The 22259-nt window shown below is 35.1% G+C and overlaps 2 protein-coding genes across 8 annotated transcripts; both read right to left on the reverse strand.

Moving 5' to 3' along the window:
- Positions 1 to 1757: 1757 nt before the first annotated feature.
- Positions 1758 to 10087, reverse strand: LOC103485902 (probable U3 small nucleolar RNA-associated protein 11). Of its 7 annotated transcripts, none has more exons than XM_008443670.3 (11): positions 9657 to 10061; positions 6758 to 7056; positions 5252 to 5371; positions 5065 to 5155; positions 4847 to 4938; positions 4664 to 4757; positions 4487 to 4566; positions 4042 to 4122; positions 3094 to 3193; positions 2894 to 2988; positions 1758 to 2121 (listed from the first exon to the last, which is right to left on the reverse strand). In XM_008443670.3, the coding sequence occupies exons 3-10, from the start codon at positions 5305 to 5307 to the stop codon at positions 2896 to 2898; spliced, it is 687 nt and encodes a 228-aa protein (XP_008441892.2). In that variant the 5' UTR covers positions 5308 to 5371; positions 6758 to 7056; positions 9657 to 10061; the 3' UTR covers positions 1758 to 2121; positions 2894 to 2895. The 7 variants fall into 7 exon arrangements, with proteins under 7 accessions (XP_008441892.2, XP_008441897.2, XP_050941415.1 ...); XM_008443675.3 differs by lacking the exon at positions 6758 to 7056 and adding an exon at positions 9229 to 9448; XM_051085458.1 differs by lacking the exon at positions 6758 to 7056 and having other exon boundaries at positions 1758 to 2040; positions 9657 to 10063.
- A 7692-nt stretch (positions 10088 to 17779) lies between these two features.
- On the reverse strand, positions 17780 to 18772 carry LOC127149561 (uncharacterized). The gene has a single exon (XM_051085344.1). The coding sequence runs from the start codon at positions 18770 to 18772 to the stop codon at positions 17780 to 17782; it is 993 nt and encodes a 330-aa protein (XP_050941301.1).
- Between the last annotated feature and the right edge of the window lie 3487 nt (positions 18773 to 22259).

Raw genomic sequence — 22259 nt, forward strand, 5'->3', positions numbered from 1 at the left:
CAGCCTTCTATCCCAGATAGATAAGTGATAAATCTAAATGATCGTATACATAACAATATCTAAATGATCTTAGTACAAGACCATATATCAATATCATTTAAATTTGGTACAAAATTGTGTACCAATATCGTTTAAGTTTGGTATAAGATCATGTACCAAAATCGTTTAAATATTGATATGAGATAGTAGTGTACCAATTTATAAACGATCAGTCGTGTATTCCAGATAAACAGAAATAGACCACTATCGCTGTCTATCTCAAATAAATAAGTGATAAATAAAAACGATTGTTACCAAAATCTAAACGATCGTGTATCAATATATAAATGATCTTTTAAACTATATTATGCAATTGTATAGTTTCACAAGTGAGTGTGAGTGTGAGTGTCATTACCACAAAACATGAATGTTTGCAATACTTTTTCTACATGAAGCTCGTTTGCAATGTGATATTTTTCTAAAATTTCTAATGTTTCTTAATTTTTCTAAATTTCAAATTTATAAACTTTCATCTATAAAGAAATTGAATTTGAAAAGAAAACCCACGAAGAAAAGAGAGAAACTTTCATAAATATTACAAACGGGTAAAATATTTACGGTTTGTATAACAAAGCTCATGTAATTAGCCATTTTTTAAATATTTTATGTTTGTCATTCTCTTTTATCGTCTTTCTTCTCTGTCTTTCTTCACCTCTTCGTCTGCAAATTTTATCATCTTTCTTTTTTTCCTCTCCTTTTTTTTCCAAACTGTTATTTGGTTTAAGATTGTGTATCAAATATAAAATATTTATTTTTTCAAACTAAATATAAATATAAAAGATTTGAAAAAAATAACACCCAAATTCTAAACGACCGCGTACAAAAAAAAACAAAATTTAAAATATCGTATATAAAGAATCTTGAAAATGTAAACGATCGTATAAAAAAGGTAAATAATCGTGTAAAAAGAATAAATCATCGTATAAACAAATCTAAACGATCATGTACCAAAAGAATTAAAAAAAAAATTGTTTAACCAAATTCATCGTGTATCTAATTTTTTTAAAAAAATCGTTTAAACAATCGTGTACCTGAACCAAATATATTATGCATTTTTTGTATTTTCTACGGTGGACCTACAAACATTTTTCGTGCTTTGTTATACTTTTTAAAAGACCCAAAAAAAAGTCATCTACATTTGTTTAAACTTTTTCTATTAAATTTTTACATCATTTCACCTCAAAATTAGATTATCTTCCTTCTGTTTTCATGTAGTTTAACTCAAAATAAAAACTCTAGTTTATAATTATTTTATAGTTTACTTTTTCTTTTACTTTTTCTTTTTAATTCCAACCCTGGTACCTAAACAATGATCCAATCTCATTAACTAATTATAACAATTTCCATCACTTTTCATAAAGTTATCCAAAATTTTCACTTACAATGATATTTCAATAAAATCAAGACCTTGATATCTTCATTTGCATCAATATTTACATATTCCTATTAGCAACGAAATTTCAAACCTTAGTTAAAGTAGAAATCTTGAAAACAAAACTCAAGCTTAAAATGTAAAATTACAACCTATCAAATTGAAATCAAATTCAAGCCATAACTTATGAAGATCAAATGAAAACTCCAAAAGAACATTTTGATACCCAAAGATGAAATGAAAACTAAACCAAAACGTAAAAGTAAAAAGAAAAAAAGTACTTTTTCCAAAACTATAAACAGACAGCCAAACCTAGTTTTCACAAGTAAAAAATCCAAGAATGAAATGAGACTTCTAAGACATCTGTTTATCTGCAATACAGATCCTTTAACTCAAATCAAACTATATTTCTCAATAGCTAACTTGAACAAACATAAATTTTAATTTTGTACTATTAACTTAGTGGTTCAGTTTATCCACCCTTTTTAAACTATATTCCATAGTAAATAACAGCAACAACAAATTGATTACATTCTTCACTCCAGAAGAAACACAGCATAGTTTTGACACGTTAGCTGTGAAAACAAAATTTGAGGTCCTTGTGTGATTTCAGCCAACTTTCAAAGCATTTGTATGGTAAACAAACAATGCTTCATCCAGTTACCTTGGAAACTGCAAATACATCCTGCAAAATATGCTTGGGCAAGAGACTGAAACAAAAACAAATAGATAATCGGCACTTTAAGAAATTTGAAGTGCTATTTTTCTGTAATACGAAACTAAAACTAATCTCATTTTTTATGGTTCTAGAATTTTTCCAAGTTTTTCAAGTTGTTCAATTCTTGAGAGTTGTAGTCAAAGTACACAACCCAAGTAGGAAAAACAATCACTGGACTCGTACGAAATGTTCAAATGATGCAGAAAGTCTAAAAAGGGGAAAGAAATAGCAATAATAACACACCATTTAACTAGATATTAGGGTAGGGCAACCTCGGTCCATTTGGAAAACCATCTAGCAATCTTTTTCAAAAAAAAAAAAAAAAATGTTACTAGTACTACCAATTTTTCCATTGGACCTATTAGTTAAAGTATGATTTTTTAATATATAATTTGAAGAAAGGACTCAACCTAAGCAAAATAAGGCGTAACATGCATTTACAAAAACTTTACCCTCGGAGTCCTCCGAATATCTACCAAAGAACCACATCTCACCCAAGGATCTCTCAACCCCTTGAAATCCTCTCTTAAACACAACTTCGAATTATTAATTTTCCAAAAGGTTATACGAAGATTGACATTGTTGAAAAAACACTATTCAACAGTCATTACAAATACACCTTAATCTCTTTCCTGAGCAATGGCCAATCGCAAAGCAACATCAAAGAACAAAACTTTTACAAACTTGAAAATCTGATATTGTCTAAATATAGCAATTCTTTTTTAGAATAATCAAACTTCGTATGGATAGCAAAAGTGTTAAACCTTTAGCGCTTTCGTTCTGCCCGCCACTTATATACAGGTTTCGAAGTTGGATTGGCGACTTCATCTTCTCGGAGTTTACGTTTGCGACCCTTTTTCTGATATAAGCATGCATCATCTCACATATCAGATTCAATAATCATTTTAACACACAATCTACTCGTCCACCAAGCTTGAACAGCTAAAAGCACATTAGAACGTACCCTTAATTCTTGTTGTAGTGTCATATCCATATAAAGTTTCTCTAGTTCACTTACTCTACTCCTCCTTGCCTCCAATTCTTTGTAAGAAGCAACGGTTTTCCTGTGTGCATAAAAAGAGCATCACTAATGAAAAGAAGGAAACCACACAACTCGGCAACACTCTTGAGCAGTGGGAATAAGTCCCTCTGGGGTAAAATATATATCACTTGCTAAGCGAAAAATTGAACCTCTTGGTCGTAATCAGATAAAGAACCTAGTTGATTTTAGAAGATTAAGGTGTTTAGACCAGAACAGTTTTGGTTCAATCCTACCTGAAGCCCCCCCCCCCCCCCCCCCGGCCGGTGTAGAATAATACCTTGGTTAGAAAGGAACAAGATTATACGGAGGAAGGGAGAGGGGAATTAGACCTATGCTTCAACATGCAGAATCTTTACGTTCAATGAAGAATAAAGCATGTGTTTATACTCCACAACTAATCTCTAGTAATCATAGTAAACACCCAATGTCAAGAATTTTGGCGTACACCAAGACCATACAATAAAATCTACAGACACTATTCCAATTTAAAGTATCCACATGATAATGCAAATGATTCTATCCCAAATGTCCAACTACTAAAAAGAAACCAAATGTAAATGCAACAACCTCACATATTATTAAAAGCCACGCCTTTCCTTTTCATTAAAATGAACTCAATTTTTGTACTAATAATTTACAGAGGATGTCATTAGAGAGGAGTAGAAAATATTTAATGGAGGTGAAGGAGTAGGAAACGGTTTATTTGTTGGCTAATTCATTTTGATCCCGTTGGGGCTCTCCGTGAAATTATGTAATCAACTATGATTGAAGAGGGGATTTACATAAACTCATAAGGATCAAATAAAAGTGCCCTGTTTGTAAATAAAAAGATTCACATGCAGCAGTCAGTATCCTAGGTAATAATGTTACCTTCTAATACTATCAGGAACTGCCTCAGATGATGCCACCAATCCTTTAGAAGAATGAGATAAAATTTCTTTGGCTTCCTCCCTGCAAGTAATCGACAATGATTTATTAACATAAATAACTTCACCGCATTAGAGCGTGCAGGGAGAAAATGAGTCAGGTTCACCAAAAAAATTGAGTAATAAGGAGGTTGAATGCATTTTTGTGAAATAAGATAACATAGGCCAACAGTATCAAAAGTTCTTTGGTATATGTTTATCTTTAGTGTAAAAAAGATCCTCTATCATATATTTATCTTATGTTTATGCATTCCGGATGCTCTTGTTTGAAGCCCTAAGTATAGTATAGTAACTATAAGTGGACATTACATGATAACACCCACAGACCACGTATTATTTGATGCGTTTTCATTCGGAAAAGTGGAAAAAGTTTCGAATTGCGCTCAAACCTGTCTTCAGCAAAGTAAAGATGCTTATTTGATGGCTGATTGTCAAGAGAATGCAACGTTGCGGTCAGTTTTTCAATTTTCTGTACAGAGGAGTGCAAATTTGATATATTAGATAAAGTACTAAATCAGCAAGTTCTTCAAAGAAATCCTTGTTAATAAAGGAACGAAAGAACCCACCTTTTTCTCACTCTGCATCTTCTGAAGTATATACCCAGCATCTTGGGTCTTCATCAGCATGAGTTGCTCTGCAGTATACTTATTCACACGACTCCTATACAACATATAAAGATCAAGAGACATAAGGAAACAAAGAGAAGAGCTGAAATTCATCTTATGCTAGAAATCATCTAAGATTGTTACTCTGGTTTATGGACTCCATCAACTGTTCTCGTCCTAATCATCTTAAAGTAAAATTCATCTGGATTCTTGAAGGCTGCTTTCTCTTTAAGTTTCTGAAAATCAAACAATGAAAAGTACACAACAACCAAATCATGGACATTTGTAGAGGGCAGTAAACAACAAAAAAATTTCCTTCACTGAACATTAGAAAATAGAAGTATAGGCATTTCAAACTTTACCCGTAAAGTATCTTCCTTCTTATGAAAAGCCTTAGCACGCTCAATATAATCTTTGTGTTTCTCAAGAAGCCCAAATTTTTTCCGAGATTGCCTAATGAATCACAGGAGTCCATCACCAATAAAAGGCCAGACATTGAAATTTCTATTTTTAGAAAACAAAAAAACTTGAAAAAGCTTAATCACTTACGGTTGAGCTCGCTCCTTATAAGGCCGTCTAGGAACCGCATTCCTTAGGGATGACATTGCAATCAATAAGAGAGCGAGAAACTAATGTGCAGTACAACCAAATAATGATTTCTTAGTTTCCCTACACCCAAAACATAAAACAATCACGTAAGTTAATATTACTATTAAGAAGGCAGTCAACCCAAATTCCACAAAATCATAGATGAAATTCAAAGTTTCTATTAAAAGAACACCATTTTAAATAACTCAAATACCCAATCCCGAAGCCAGAGAAATCCACATCTATCAACAAGTTTAGAAGAAAAAGTTGATATTCTAACAGATGAAAATGATGACTAACAAATTTAACAGTTAGACAGACTTAGGGGAAGACGAAGCGGGATTGGAATTTTGCCTTTTATAGGTACTTTTGAGAGCAATATTATTCAACAATGAACATAAAATTTTTAGGGTTTTTGCACATCTGCATGTATTTCCTATCCTACTTTGAGAATGATAACAGATAAAAGCAAAAATTGCAATAGAAGCGGCAGAAGGCAGAGAGACACAGTGAAAGACGATAGCAGCAGAAGAAAAAGGAGGAGCATGTGAGAGTGATAGTGAGTGGGATGAAGATGCAAGGGTTTAGGCTTTCTAAAAAAAACCAAAAAAAAAACGCTGTATGATTTATAAAACTATCAGCGTTATATGGACAACTCTTGATCATTCTCATATGTCAAAACTCAAAAGCAATGACCAACAATATTTAGCCACAAACCTCTACTTCTACACCAAAATATTAATCTCATTCAACCACAAATTAACTCCAAATTATCTCATGAAACCAAAAATTAACTCCAACATACACAAGAATAATATTCACCAACACTCACATACATTAAAAAAATCTTAAAATTTCAAGTACAAATTAATATACAAAATTGCATCCCCAAATTCACAATCACAGGACAAGAAAACTTTTATAGAATTCTCATTTACTTTCATATCTTCTTCCTCTAACTATTTTCCTACCCTTTCTTCAATCACATGTTACTTCATAAAAACTGGAGGAATGAAGAATGAATGATTTATTCAACTAAGTCCCCCATGAAAAATTCCAGTGGATTTATCAACTCATCTTATGTTGTCCGTAACTGAATTTATCAGAAACATAAATGAATTAAAAAATATTCATAAATAAACCTACGGGGAAAACAAAACAACATCAACTAAAATAGGGATGCAAAATGATGACCAATCTTCTAATGGCAAGATTGAAGACGATGTGGTCATTCCTTAAAAAATACTGAAATTGCTTATAAAAAAACAGTCATTACAACCACTTTCCTCAATTAATTGCAATATCATTAATCACAATGAAAAACCTAAATCATAGTGGATCATATTCCTTAAACCCCAAAAAAATTTGGGAAAGTCATATAAATCTAGACCCTTCACTAAAAAACTATCCAAAAAAGGACGAAAACAAATATTCATGATTCACAATCTAAAACAGAAGAAGAAGTACTTGGATTGCCTTGAAGTTGGATAACTTGAAATCAAATTTCTCCCCTGCTTCCACTCTCCCGTTCTTGTGCAATCTAAGAGAGAGGCTAGACGATCTAGAGAAAATTCCGACACGACTAGAACGAAGACACGACTCGGATGTAGAAGATCGGCTGGACGGGAGGTGGCTCGGGCAGGGTCCACTTCGCGACTGGCTTGGATAGAGATTGATGAAGCTTCATGCGGCGCGTGAACAACAGTTGGATGTCGGCGTTTGCAACGGCGAGGAGTGGTTTGTCGTTGACGGAGAAGAGGGCAACGCTAAGGTTGAAGAAGGATGGGAATTTAAATAAATAATAATAATAATACTATTAATAATAATAATAATTAATATCATAATTATTATTAACTCTTTTTTCCCTTTTTCCTTTTTTCCCTTTCTCTTTTATTTTTTTCTCCAAAAGTAAACCCAACTCTCTCTTCAAATAATACCCAACCAATCAACTTTTTATTTATCTCAAAAAAAAAATAATTATCTTTTTACTAATAATAATTATATTTTCCACAAACATAATTACTTTTTTTTCCACAATATATCTTTTCTCCAATAATTATATTTTCTCAACGATATAATCATTTTCACTTTTTCTATACATACAAAAAAATACATAAATCCTGAATTTCTTTAAATAAATTCACAACTTTACTTAAACCCCATAACATATCATTTAATTAAATTCTCAACAAACACCAAAAACCAAAACCTCTAATTAATTAAATATTCGTCCAACAAATATTTAATTAATTCAAATTTCTACAAAATCAAACAATTCTCGTTAAATGAGTACATAATAACGACCAATAAATTAAACCTAATTAAATAAAACTAAGATAATTAACTCCAAAGTTATTTAAATTTTTTGGACGTTCACTATAAGAAATTGTGTTTTTAGTGGCGCACAGAAAACGTCACTAAAAGGCAAAAAGGCAAAAACACGTCGCTAAAAGTATTAGCAACAAAAAGTCATTCGTCCCTAAAAATAGAGAAAGATCAACAGTATCTCCGTGGAATATCTATCACCTATAAGTCGGGGACATACCATATTTATAAAAATGATGTTCTACAACATCCAATCTATTCCAATTAACGTTCAAACAATTTGAACAAGAACATCTTGTTCTTTCCTCTTCGTCTAAATGATTAGTTGCAATTTCGAAAAAGTTAGCAACACCATCAGAATATTCACTACAAGCTCGATCTTTTAAATTTATCCAACTTCGATCCATAATAAGTACAATGCTTAAAGTACCTAAGTTAGAAATCCATGTGTCAGAATCAAAGCCATATGCAAATTGCTTAATCATTAAGTATACAATCAATAACACATCCAAAAGAACGACAATTACATCTACTGATTGCCAAAACCTAAAATCAAGATTTTCAAATCAAATCGAGCATACGCATGAGTAAATAATTGAAAAGGGGAAAAGGGTTGCAGTAGAAAGCAATGATAAAGAAATGCAAAAAAGTAATTGAAGCCAATCTAAACTCACAACTTCATTTCTGAAAGTGAAAACACAATAAAAAAATAAAAATAACAACAACAACAATAATTAATAGAAGTCCCATCGAAGCTAATTATGGTATTGACCGAAGAAGACGTTCATCTTTCAATTTCTAAACAGTAATCAAAACATTACTATGCAAAGGTACTATGCACAATTTAACAAAGGTGGTGAGGACGCAATCATAGTTTTAAATGTTTGTTTGCTTATTGTTAGAGAAACTGGAAGTGAATTTGTTAGCTTAAGTGATTATGCTACTATTATATAAAGTGTAGAAGCCGAATAACCACTCACTTGTAAAAATAAAAACCTGAATATCCTTTGCAAAGATTATCACAAGCTAATTGAAGTATTGTTCTAAAGATAATTATTTATCGTATGGGTGTTGCAAACAAACTATAACAATCACTCAACAAAATACAATGACTAATTCTAGTAGAACTATAATTTGAAATATCTTTGCATGTATGGTCGAATGAATGGATATTTATTCTCAACTAAATTCAAAATCAAACGAAGTGATAGAACTCTTCTAATTAAACGAGATACTCTAAATAATCAAGAAACAAGTTGTAATTATTTATAAACTAGGAATTTAGTAACTCTAAAAGAAATCAAATGATCAATTAATACATACAAAATTGAAATATTCTGTCAATTTTAATGCAATTGAACTGTTACTTGACCAAATCAAACATAGCTAGATCAAAAAGAAGAAAATACAAATCTAACTTTATAAATATATGTTAAATTAGTGCATGATTGAAATGTCATCCAATCTGATTGCTTCAATCTAATTTTGATATTTCAAACCATCAAATTGAGTGGGTGCCCAGAAAAGCATGAGGCTAAAACTACAAACTAAAAGAAAATAACAATAATCAAAGGGAAAAAGAAAGAAGCAAGGAACAGAAAGGTAGAGCTTACAAATTGGATAAGAAAAGGGGGTGAGGTGGGTGGAGGGAGTTGGAGTTTATTTTGTGAAAATCAAACACCCAAATGCTTCTTCTTCTCTATCCCACTGTGGGCTGTGGCTTTGGATTCAAAGTCTATAAAGACCGAAACACATGAAACTTGCTTGTAGTTACTATACTTTTTCCCCAATAAACGTGGTAATTTTCCAGCAAACCAACTATTTTCTTTCAACCTGAACTTTATTTGAATACGTACAAACATTCAAAGTCGAATTTTATATTCATTATACATTTCAATCTGAAGAATTATACTGAACATCCCCACAAGTTTTAGTTTTAATATATTATCAGAATAAGCAGAGATAAGGATGTATTATCAGAAGCACTCAACAAAAGGAATTAGGTACAGAGACAACGTAGAAATCATTCGGAAAAACTTACAGAGCTAGCGTTGGAGCAGGATGCCGGACCAGAGAACAAGTTTGGCCCTTCAAGCAGGAGCAGGATGTCAGAGGCGTCGATAGTCGTTCGAGCAGGAGCGTCGATGGGCTGCCGTCGATGTTCGGTTTCGGGGAGGTGTAGGTGGAGATTTTAGGCTGACCGGTGGAGCTGGACGTTTTTGGGCTCGAAGTTCGCCGTCGATGGAAGGAGAGGTGAAGGTGGAGGTTTTTGGCCGATCGGTGAGAAGTTCGCCGCCGATAACCAGGAAGTAGGAGGGGGAGATGCCGTCGATGGAAAGGGTGGGTTTAGGGATATTTCGGGTTGTGGGAAGAGGAAAAGGGTTTAGGGAAAAGAATATAAAATTAATATTGGGAAATTGTAAAAAATAAGAAGAAATTAGGAGGCGTAAAGTGTCTGAGTTTTAGGATAAATATGAGTATCTCTTTACATGAAAAACTTCTTTTTATCTATTTTTCTACCCAAAAAAAAGTCAAACATTCTATTTTTTCACACTCTCATCATTGTCTAACTTCTCTTTTTAACTTATTTTCTCTCAAGTTTTTTTGCAACTCCTTTGAGTTTAGTAGCTACTCTTTTAACAGCTTTGTTGTTATTTTACTAAGTTTCTTTTTTACTCTTATAGATAATAGATAGTCCTCTTATTAGTTTTGGATATTTGTTCTCATTTGTTATCTTGGTTAAACATATACTTTAAATGTATAACCTAAAATCAATTTTACGATTGTTCTAAGTGATTTAGGGTTGTTTGACATATGTTTAGAAATTTTTTTGTTATTTTTTTTTCTCGCCACGCCAATATCTCGCAAATTTCAAACTTTAAACGTGATCTAGTCCCAAATCAATTATATACTTTTTTATGTGATTTAAAAAGATTCTACATGTGTTTTAGGAAGTTTTAGATATCATTTTTGTATCTCGCAAACATCTCACAACTTTCAAATTTTAAATATTCAATATCAAATCAATTATATACTTGTTTTATGTGATTTAGGATGATTCTACACATGTTTTAAGGAGTATTTAGCTACTTTTTTTCGTATCTCGCAACTTTCAAACTTTAAATGCTTAATCTCAACTCAACTATATACTTGTTTTAGGTGATGTATGGCGCTTACGTGTTTAAGGAAGTTTTTAGCTACTATTTTTGTATCTCGCAAACACCTCGTAATATTCAAACTTGAAATTTCTAACTTCAAATCAATTTATATACTTTTCATCGTTGTTGCTGGGTAGTCACACACGAGGGTGTGTGTTCAAAATCCGTTAGATAAAAATTTGTTCCTTGCGAGATAAAAATTTGCAACTAAAAACTTTAGAGAGATAGGAATTTGATTTTGTAAAGCCTAGTAAAAATTTGAAATACGCGAGATAATACATAGGTACCTAAAAAGCTGCCTAAACATGTGTGGCACACCAAAGAACTTAAGAGAGGTAGAAATTTAATTTTGAAACGCAAAGTAAAAGTTTGGAATATGCGAGCTGTGTGCGAGATATGTGTGATATAATACATATGTAATTTAAAGGCTTCCTAAACATGCGTAAAGCACCCCAAAGAACTTAAAAGAAAACTCAAAATTACTAGTAGGAATCTTGCGCTTGGCGAAGAGAAAACTTGAGAAAGCATGTCGAACATCTCATTTCCTTTTAATTTCTTATAATCCACTTCTTTCTAACTGAATCTTTTGATTATGTTGCATTTAGTATGTAACGACGCAACTCTTTATACTAAGCTGAAGTCATTATTACTTAAAAGAAAATAAAAACTTTCGGAAGAAAATGGAAAATAAAACTATCTTTATGCATTAAATCATAAATAAATAAATAATGTAGAAATAAATCTAAAACGAACTCCTAATTTGGGCCCTATCTATTTTTAAAGAAAAATAGTCAAAGAATATAAAAATACTGAAAACATAATTGTAAAGTAAAAGTGGAAGCAAAAAGTTTCCCTTTGGCACGTCATGGTCACTTCTTGTCATTCGCTTTTCTCTACCCTTACCTCTACCTATGCACGAAAGATTAAACATAGAAAGAGTGAGTATAAACATTACTCAGTAAAGGACCTACTACTAGTCCCGTTAGGTGTCGTTTAACTTTCCATTAGAGTTCTGTAAAGAAGTACCCCTAAACTGGCACGTTCCCGAACACACACAATCTAATGATCCGTAGGAACATCTCTGGTCTTCGATGAACCTAAAGGAACACCTAGGACAAAATTAGTCTTTGGTGAACTCGAAAGAACACCTAGGACAAACTGGTCGTCAGTGAACCTAAAGGACACTTAAAACAATAGGGTTTTAGGTGATCCCATCGGACCAATCATATAGATAACATCGCATGAGACTGGTAATCCCGTCAGACCACACAGTCACAAAAGGTGGTTGTCACATCCCCTCTCGAACCACCTGCTGTCTTAGCCCGAAAGACGGCGTGAAGCCAACAGACATCGTCTCCTCTAACGATCCCTGCTGATCCTACTGAACGTTAAGCCTGATAAACATACCAATCTTAGATGTAGAATATTCAACATGGAACACCACACAGAGGAAACCACGAAAACTTTTCCAACATACATAAGATGTATCCCTGACATCACTTGGTTTGTAAAATAACCTGATATAAACATCACGACCAAAACCAACTAGAGTTTTATGACCACGACCTCTAAGACGATATTATACAAACCTTACAAAACATTTCAACATGAACAGACTCAAAATACAACTCCAACCACGTACTAGAGTTTGATCCGGAACTTTCAGCAGACGTTGGCAGTGTATCAAGCACCGGGAGCTCAATCTCTACCTGAAAAGTGGGAAACATTTTGAAAAGAATGAGCTACGAGGCCCAGTGAGTGACTAAATTTAAAACTCTAAATACGGACGTCGAAACATGTGATAAACATTTAGACGTATAAATATGTTCAAACAAAGTATTTAACATAAACGTGTAATAAATAAGGCTTTCTAAATATCTTCCAAATTCGTCATAAAAATCTAGCAAGGCATAACAAGTACAACAAACGTTTTAACTAACATGACCAATCTACGTGGTGTAGGGCATGCCCAGTACAACCAACGTTTACTAGTCTTACGATGTAGTGGGACCCGTCCAGCACTCACGACAGCATCGTTGTCACGGAGTACACTCAACGTCGACAACGAAAATATAACCTGTGTGCACACGGTACCATATAGCCTCAAGCTCAATATCTCAGTCATGTAATCAATGAAAAGCTCCGAGAAGTCACATGAAAATATTTAAACATGCCTGTTTATCGTTATCTTTTGTAAAACTTAAGTTTATTCAGTTTACTCGTGAAAAAACTTTAAATCATTATACAATATTTGCTAACATATGCTTTACTTTAAAAGATATCGTTTCAACTACTTTTCATTAAGCCATTAGCCACGTGCTCGAATATAACCCTCATTAGGAAATCTAAGCTTAAAACTCATGTTTGAAACCGTTTACAAAAACATGTATCCTTCATAGAAAAACATGTAAAACATGTAATTATGAATAATTGTTTAATAACATTTTAGAAATTGTTTTGTCACTCACAGTCTTATCTAGTTCTCCGGTTGTAGATTCGGCCTATTTCCTCTTGGCCTGTCAACAACCAAAACCGAGCATTAGAACCATAGATAGCTTTTGTCCTTCCATGCTCATGAATTTCTAAACAATTAGATTAAGAATCACATTACAACCCACATTTCCAGATTTTTCAGATTCGATATCCTAACTTCTAACACCCATAACTTCCTCAAAGCTTAACCCAAATTAATGAAATACACATAAAAATCTTCATTTTCGAACACTCTACAACATACCTGAAGAAATGAAAACGAGATTCTCAACCAATTCGTCCAGAATTGCCCCAAATACAGACAATACAGAATTCGAGGTTCTCTACCACTCCTTATCTATCTTCTGCAATTAACCCCACTTAAAGTCATTTTGGCTCACACAATCTTCATGAAAGTTGTAGATATTGAATTAGCTTTCTAACCATACCAAATAGAGCTTCTAATTCGACTTGTGCACTTCCGAATACTCAAAGCATCAGAGAACACCAGAAATCCTCCTGGTTTGCTCGAAAATCCTATACTTTGTTTTCCATTTCAAAAACCATTAACTTCTCATACTATTCAGCTCAAGATTCCTTCATGAAATTTATTAGAAAATGAACTATCTTTCAAGAAATTCAAACCTCACCTCTTAGTTCCTTCTAGATAGCTCAAACCGAACAAAACAACCAGAGGTTGACAGTTGCACCCAAATTCTGCAATGGCTGCCTTTGCATGAACTTTTTTCTATCTTCTTCAACCTCAAACCACGAAATTCTTCTTCTTATTCTTCTTTCACTCTCTTCTCAAAGTGCTCTGAAAGTTTGGATGGAAAATGATGGAGGAAAGAAATGAAATGGGGCTGAAAAAAATGAACTTGCGGTGGTGGGCTTTGCTGTCCAATTCCACTTCCTTTCTTCTCTTTTCTTTCCTTTTTTTTCTTTTTTTTTTCTTTTAACTTAGTAATCCCAACAATAGATGACAAGAGAAAATGATCCTAGGGAAATCTCGGGTTTACAACTTACCTCCCCCTTATGAAATTTCGTCCTCGAAATTTAGAAGTCCTTAGGTGAAGAGTGTCGGGTAACTCCTCCTCATTTGATCTTCTGACTCCCAGGTTGCTTCCTCTATTCCATGATGTCTCCAAAGAACTTTCACGAGCTGGATCGTTTTGTTCCTCAAAACTTGCTCCTTCTTGTCGAGGATCTGAACTACTTCCTCTCTATAACTCAAGTCTTCTTTCAGTTCAATTGGTTGTACTTGCAACACATGTGATGGATCTGAAATATATTTCCTCAACATGGATACATGAAAAACATCATGTATTCGAGCGAGTTCCGTTGGCAATTCAAGTCTATAGGCTGCTGGTCCAATTCGTTCTATTATCTGGTACGAACCAATATATCTAGGACTAAACTTAACTTTCCTCCCAAAATGAAGAACACCCCTCCACGGAGATAACTTTAAGAAAACTTGTTCTCCAATTTGGAACTCTAAATTTCTTCGTCGCTTATCTGCATAGCTCTTCTGTCGATCTTGAGCTATTTTCATATTTTCCCTAATCAACTTAATATTGTCTGACGTAACTTGTACTAACTCAGGACCAACTAGCTTTCGTTCTCCCACCTCGTTCCAGCACACAGGAATCTTGCATGGTCTGCCATACAAAGCCTCAAATAGTGTCATGCCGATACTAGACTGGTAGCTGTTATTATAAGCGAACTCCATAAGTGATAAGTGGGTATCCCAATTTCCCTTAAACTGAAGGACACATGCTCTCAACATGTCTTCTAAGGTCTGGATGGTCCTCTCTGACTGACCATCTGTCTGGGGATGGAACGCGGTACTGAACTTCAACTTTGTTCCCATTGCTTTTTGCACACTAGGCCAAAACTTAGAAGTAAACCTCAGGTCCCTATCTGAAACTATGGACACTGGCACTCCATATTGACTCACAATCCTGTTGACGTATAACTTAGCTAGCTGATCTAGTGTAGACGTTGCTTTAATCGGTATAAACCGCACTGTCTTGGTGAGTCTATCTACTATTACCCATATACCATCATATCCTCTAGATGTACGGGGTAATCCAAACAGAAAATCCATGGTAATATGCTCCCACTTCCACTCTGGCACTAGCAGGGGATTAAGGAGTCCTCCTGGCCTCTGCCTCACTGGTTTAACCTGTTGACAGATCAAACATCTATCGACATATTCAGCTATCTCTCGCTTCATACCAGGCCACCAATAAGTCTTCTTCAGAGTTCTATACATCTTGGTGCTTCCTGGATGCATAGCCTAAGCTAAATTGTGAGCTTCTTCTAGTATAGCACCCTTAAGCTCAATAATATTCGAAACGCATAGTCTTCCCTGCTTAACTATGGCTCCGTCCATTCTCAACTCAAATTCTGCCTCTGGACCTTACTTGGTCTTTGCAAGCAACTTCTGCAAATTACTATCCTCTGGCTGTCTTCCTTCAATCTCTACTACTAAGGAAGACCTAACCTGAAATTGAGCTAAAAGACTCCCTGAGCTTTCTGCAGTCATAACTGCTTTAAAGCCTCTTAACTCACTTAGCAAGCTTGCTCGAATACCACACAAGGCACTCTTCGGAAGTCTCGACTTCCTACTTAATGCATCTGCTACCACGTTAGCCTTACCAGGATGATATTCTATGGTACAATCATAGTCTTTGATTAGTTCTAGCCATCGCCTCTGTCTTAGATTTAGCTCTTTTTGATCAAAGACGTACTTTAGACTTTTATGATCTGTGAAAATGTGGCACTTCTCGCCGAATAAATAATGTCTCCAAATCTTCAATGCTAGAACAACTGCTGCTAGCTCAAGATCATGGGTAGGGTAATTACACTCATGCTTCTTCAACTGCCTTGAAGTATAAGCTATTACTTTCCCTTCCTGCATGAGCACACAACCTAATCCTTGTCTTAAAGCATCACAATAGATTACATACTCCTTTCCTATTACAGGAAGTGTCAGTATAGGTGCTGTCACCAATCTCTTCTTCAACTCTTGAAAACTTTGTTTACACTTATCCGACCACTCAAACTTAGCATTCTTCCTTGTTAGAGCTGTCAAGGGTAATGCTAATCGTGAGAAATCCTCAACAAAATGCCTCTAGTATCCGGTCAGGCCTAGGAAACTACGTACCTTTATTGCACTGGCTGGTCTCTCCCAATTGACAACAGCTTCCACTTTCTACGGATTAACACTAACTCCGCCCGCTGAAACCACATGCCCTAAGAACACCACTTGATTCAACCAGAACTCACATTTGCTGAACTTGGCATATAGTTGTTTATCACGCAGTGTTTGTAGAACAATCCTCTGATGTTCCTCATAGGCTTTTTTGTCCATTGAGTAAACTAGTATGTCATCGATGAACACTATCACAAACTGATCTAAATACTGATGGAAGATCCTGTTCATGAGGTCCATGAAAATTGCTGGCACATTCGTTAAACCGAATGGCATTACTAAAAACTCATAGTGCCCATACCTCGTTCTAAATGTTGTCGTAGGAATATCTGATTCCCTAACCCTCAACTGATGGTATCCTGATCTCAAATCAATCTTAGAGAACACTACTGCTCCCCTTAACTGGTCAAACAAGTCATCGATGCGTGGTAGAGGGTACTTGTTACGTATCGTGACCTTGTTTAACTGCCTATAGTCAATGCATAATCTATGGGTACCATATTTCTTCTTCACGAATAACACTGGAGCTCCCCAAGGTGATACACTAGGCCTGATGTATCCCTTGTCAACTAATTCTTGAAACTGCACCTTCAGCTCCTTAAGCTCGCTCGGAGCCATTCTGTATGGTGCCTGTGAAATAGGTGTTGTTCCTGGTAACAATTCAATAGTGAATTCCACTTCTCTATCAGGTGGCAAACCCGATAGATCAGCTGGAAAAACATCTAGATATTCATTCACTACAAGAACATATTCTGGTTTCAACTTTTCTTCTTGCACCTCAACCACGTACGTAAGAAACGATGTGCAACCTTTCCTCAACAACTTCTCAACTTTCAGAGATGAAATCAAACTCGTAGGGATAATTTTTCTCTCACCCCTAAAAACAACTTCAGTCGAACCTGGTTTCCTAAAATTCACCTCTTTCCTATGGCAATTCATCGAAGCATAGTGAGTGAATAAGAAGTCCATTCCCAGAATTACATCCAATGCCTGCAACTCTAGGGGAAGAAGATCCACCAACATGCATAGACCTTCCACTATAACCTCACAATCACGCAACTTTTCACTGACTAATAAAATGTCACCAATTGGTGTGCATATGACTAACTCCTCAGATAAAGGCTCTAGCATCCTATTCAGCTTGGTTAAAAACATACTAGAAACAAAGGAATGCGTAGCGCCAGAATCTAATAAAACACGTGCAGGTACATCACAAATCAAAATCGCACCAGTGATCACATCTGGTGCGTCCTCTGCTTCCTGTTGAGTCATGGCGTAGACTTTTCCCTGCTGCCTAGGTCTCCCCACAACTCCCTTTTATCTTGTACCACTAGTTCCCTTTCCTGTGGCTGTTGAGATTCTCGGCTGCTCAACTGTGTGGGACTCAACTCCCTGGTCCCTCCGAACTGCTACTCTCAGCTGTGGACAATCCCTCTTGAAATGTCCTATTTGTCCACACTGGTAACACACACCGGTGCCAATAAGACACTGACCCCGATGACTCTTGCCACAACTTACACATGGGGTTCTCTTGGATTCACTAGCAACAGACTCCTGACCCGTCCGCGATCTTGCTACTGAGTTCGCAGACTGACTGAAAACTCTCTGACTCTGCCTCTGATAAGCACTACCTGAACTCATCTGCCTCAATGGTTTGCCACCCGATCGACGCTTGAAGTCTTGACAACCTGAAACATTCACTCCAGGTGTGAACCTCTGTTGCTCTCGACCTCGAATACCACTAGTTGTTGAAACTCCTCGACTAAGCTCCATTGCCAACTTTTCCTCTACAATACTCTGCTCCACACGTAAAGCAGTCTCTACTAGCTGGGAAAAATTTGTCCACTTGGCAATAGCGGTCACTGAGGTACGTATCTCAAAACGTAGCCCTCTCTCAAACCTGCGACACCTGTCACTCTCAGATGCCACAATCATTTCAGCATACCGCGAAAGCTCGATATACTTCCTCTCGTACTCGGCCACCGAAAGTGACCTTTGTTTCAGCTTCAGAAACTCATCTCTCTTTGCCTCACAATATGTGGTGGGATAATACTTTTCCTCAAATATGCCTCTGAACGTCTGCCAATCTAACGTACGTGCATCATTGCGCCTGGCTATAATGGATTTCCACCATCCCTCGGCCTCTTTCTGTAACAGAAATGTGGCTAATCTAACTTTTCGCTCCTGAGTACAACTCATTACGTCGAAGCATTTCTCCAGCATATTTAACCAGACCTCGGTGTCAGTTGGATCCGTGGAGCCCTCAAACACTGTGGCTCCTAATTTCTTCAACCGTTCAATCTCATACATCTTTTCCAGATCACTAGGCCTGCTTTCTCTAGCCTACCGATCTCCTGTGCAGATCTAGCAAATCACTCACTCCCTGCCTCATTCTGACCTCTCAGGGTACTAGATCCCCTTTCAGATTGACCTTGGGTAGGATCCTGCGTCCCATCCTGATTCTGCCTGCGTCGTCTGCTAGTACGTGGTGGCATGACTCCTATAATATACCAACACATTAGACATGCTATAGATACTTAACTCAGTTATTTGATACTAAACTTGTAACCACATTCTAGTCCTGACTAGACTCCCTTTCAATAATACTCGGACCTTACTTCGCTAGTTCTACCTGAACTGACCCAACGTCTAACTATTTACTTCCTTAATTTTTTTTAACACTAACTAACATGTCTCTTTTCCCATGGAGCTAACTGCTGTGATACCAAGTTATGTGACAGTGGTGATCTCGAGGGACAACCATGTGGGTACGACTTTAAAAGATAAACTTAACAAAATACCCTATTCATAGCATGTAGCATATCATAACATCATAAGCATGACATGACTATTAATCATAACATTCTAGATCATGAGATTAATATTTCATGCATTAACATTAGTCATCATCATATGTCATCGATACATTATGCATTTTAGTTACATTAATGCATAATAGGAAAATCACATGCAAACTTTTAACTTCATTACGAGGGTTTAGTAGAGGAATCTCTTACCTAGAGATTAGTTTAACCAAATTATTTCTAACAACAATAATTAGCTTCCCAAGAATAAATCCTAAACGATAAGGGAAAAATAACTAAAATAATAAATTTAATGGTTGCTTAAAGACCCAAAAATCTATTTAATTCAACTTACCCAAAATTGAGGTCGAATTTAATTTATCCTTGGTTGGAAAACTTTCACAGCTCAAAACCTCCAATTAAATCTAACCAATCCTTCCAAAAAAATAAATAACTCAATTTAATCCAAAATTTAATTATTTAGAGTCCAAAATTAATATCTCATGGGTATTATCTAAAACTCATTAAATACTTACCAAAACTTACCAAAAATAGGTAGAAAAGAAAAAAAATTAGGTGGACGGCTTGGCTAAAGGGTAAAATCGGCTCGTAGCTTGGGTTGAAGGCAGAAAGCAGCTCAGAATGGGCTTGGATCGACTGGCAGCTTGCGGCTTGGAAGGGCTTCGACTCACTTGCACACACCCAACTCGGACGAACGACGGCTCTTCAGATGGCGACCGGATGGACAAGACGCACAGATCAACGACGGATGAAGGCTCATCGCCGACGATTTGCATGGTGGAACAAAGTAGAGAACGAGCAAAACGGCCGGTGATGCAAACAAAAGTTACAAACGGCTCATGCGGCTTCGACAATGACTTGAACAAATAGCTTTGTGATGGCTGTTGGCAGAGAGGAGAACGCGTGTGGCGGAGAATTGATCGAAGAACTAAAATTGGCGGCGGCTAGGGTTAGGGTTTTTATGATGGTTTCTTGAGGATGAAGAAGATGAATAGTGTCTCACGCTTCATGAGGTCTATTTAAGGAAAAAATATATATAATAATTACTATTATTTTTCTTTTCTTTTTCCTTATTCTTTTCCAAAACCAAATAAATCTCATACATTCTCTCTCTTCATTTAAAACCAATCAAATCTCCTTTCTAAACTCAAAAATTCTCTCTCTTCATTAACTTTACCTATCACATCATCACCTTTATCTACTTTTTCTCTTCTTCTCGAAACAATATCAAATTTCCTTAATTAATTATATTATTCCCACAATAATATAGTTATTCTTATCTTCACTAATCAAATTAATTATATATCCACATATATCATTATCCAAAATTCTCTAAACTTCAATCATACAAATCAACCAATAACAATTCAATTTAAACCAAATCTTCCATACCAAAAGTTCCAAAATTCCAAACTAACTAAATATTCTCTCAAAAATATTTATAATTAATCCTATTTCCCACAAAATCAAACAATTTCAATCATTGATTCAAATAACACCTAAAATAATTTCAACATGGTTAAAATTAAACTTAAGATAATTAAAATAAAAAAATTACCTTATTTTGGGGCATTACATAGTAGTTGGTACTTTGCTTCGGTTCCTAAAATTTATAGTTTAATTTGTAGTTGTTCATAGCCTATATTAGATTGGAGTTCTTAATTTTACCTACTACTGGAAGTTCATTTTACCAATATTGTATACCCAAAAAACATCATTTATCCGATACTTCAATTCAAGCCATTGTCCAAACTATATAAAACATATCCAAAAAATTCATAAAACTTTATTTATTTTTTGTTCTTGACGTGGATGAACAAAAAAAAAACATGCTTACATTCTCTTTTCAGTTCAAACCACTGTCTAAATACATAAAACATAACCACACTCTCTTTTCTCCCAAAATCTTAAAGGAAAAAAAATACTAGAAAAATCCAAAAGAAAAAAATAGCAAAGTATTCACTGTCGTTGACGGGTGGAAGTGTGTGTTCAACAATGGTGCAATAACAGTCAGCGCGCAAGGGGAGGATTCAATCATGGAGGACCAATTTCAATTTAATCTTTTACAGCTTTTTCTTTTTAAAGGACAATAAGGAACAAACTATTGCTGAAAGACTAAGATGGTGATGAGGATTGTGGCTTGGCAAGAGGTCAGAGGAAGAAGGAAAGAAGCCAGAGGAAGAAGGAAAGAAGAATTGCAAACCTGAGCTCCCAACTTTCAGTTGTAGTTGCTATTGACCGTCGTAAAGTGTTGAGTCATGAGGGAGAACCAAGCCGTACGTGAGATAAATGAAGAGAAAAAGAGAACTTTAGGGGTTTTTTATGTGGGGGCAATTTTGACATTTCATGCACTCATTTGTCTTACAATTCTTCAATTTAAAATTTATCCCAAAACTCTTTCCTCCTTCCAATATTTTATTTTAATAAAAAACTTGGAGGGGAATTAGAAGGGGGAAAATTTTAGTTAAGCTTTAGCAACATTTGGTATTTGTTGCTAAAACAATTTCATTTTTAGTAACATTATTGTTGTGTTACTAATTCTTTTAGTGGTGCAAGTTAAAAACATATTGCTAATAATAATCTTTTGTGACATGTTTTTTTTTTCTTTTTGCATCGCTATAAACAAACTTTTACTGACAAAAATTAGCTGCGCTATTAAAACTTTGTCACTGAATAGTGAAATTCTTGTAGTGGTTACAATTTCTTTCATTATTTCTCATGTGCTTTTCTTATTCTTCATTCTCTAATTTTTTTCGTTATGCAGTTTTTTAATAAAAATTAGTGTTTTTGATGAAGAACAAGAGGAAGAAACAAGAACGAGGAGGTTGAAGCAAGAGGATGAATTTGAATGAAGAAAAAAATTCAAAGAGAAAAAACTTATAGTTGTGTCCATTGAGAAACTATAAAAATGAGCTAGAGCTAGAACGAGAAGCAAAAATTCATCAGGTCTGCCTTCATGAGCGGTTTGAGAA

The sequence above is a fragment of the Cucumis melo genome, chromosome 5 (assembly GCF_025177605.1).
Source record: "Cucumis melo cultivar AY chromosome 5, USDA_Cmelo_AY_1.0, whole genome shotgun sequence".
In the NCBI taxonomy this organism is placed as follows: Eukaryota; Viridiplantae; Streptophyta; class Magnoliopsida; order Cucurbitales; family Cucurbitaceae; genus Cucumis; species Cucumis melo.

Bases quoted from the DNA above. Each gene is read 5' to 3' on its own strand.
- LOC127149561 (XM_051085344.1), bottom strand. From the start codon at position 18,772: ATGTATGAGATTGAACGGTTGAAGAAATTAGGAGCCACAGTGTTTGAG.
- LOC103485902 (XM_051085456.1), bottom strand. From the start codon at position 5,307: ATGTCATCCCTAAGGAATGCGGTTCCTAGACGGCCTTATAAGGAGCGA. The intron at 5,156-5,251 runs GTAAGTGATTAA...GTGATTCATTAG, and splicing joins TATAAGGAGCGAGCTCAACC to GCAATCTCGGAAAAAATTTG. The intron at 3,194-4,041 runs GTAACATTATTA...TTATGCACACAG, and splicing joins GTTCCTGATAGTATTAGAAG to GAAAACCGTTGCTTCTTACA.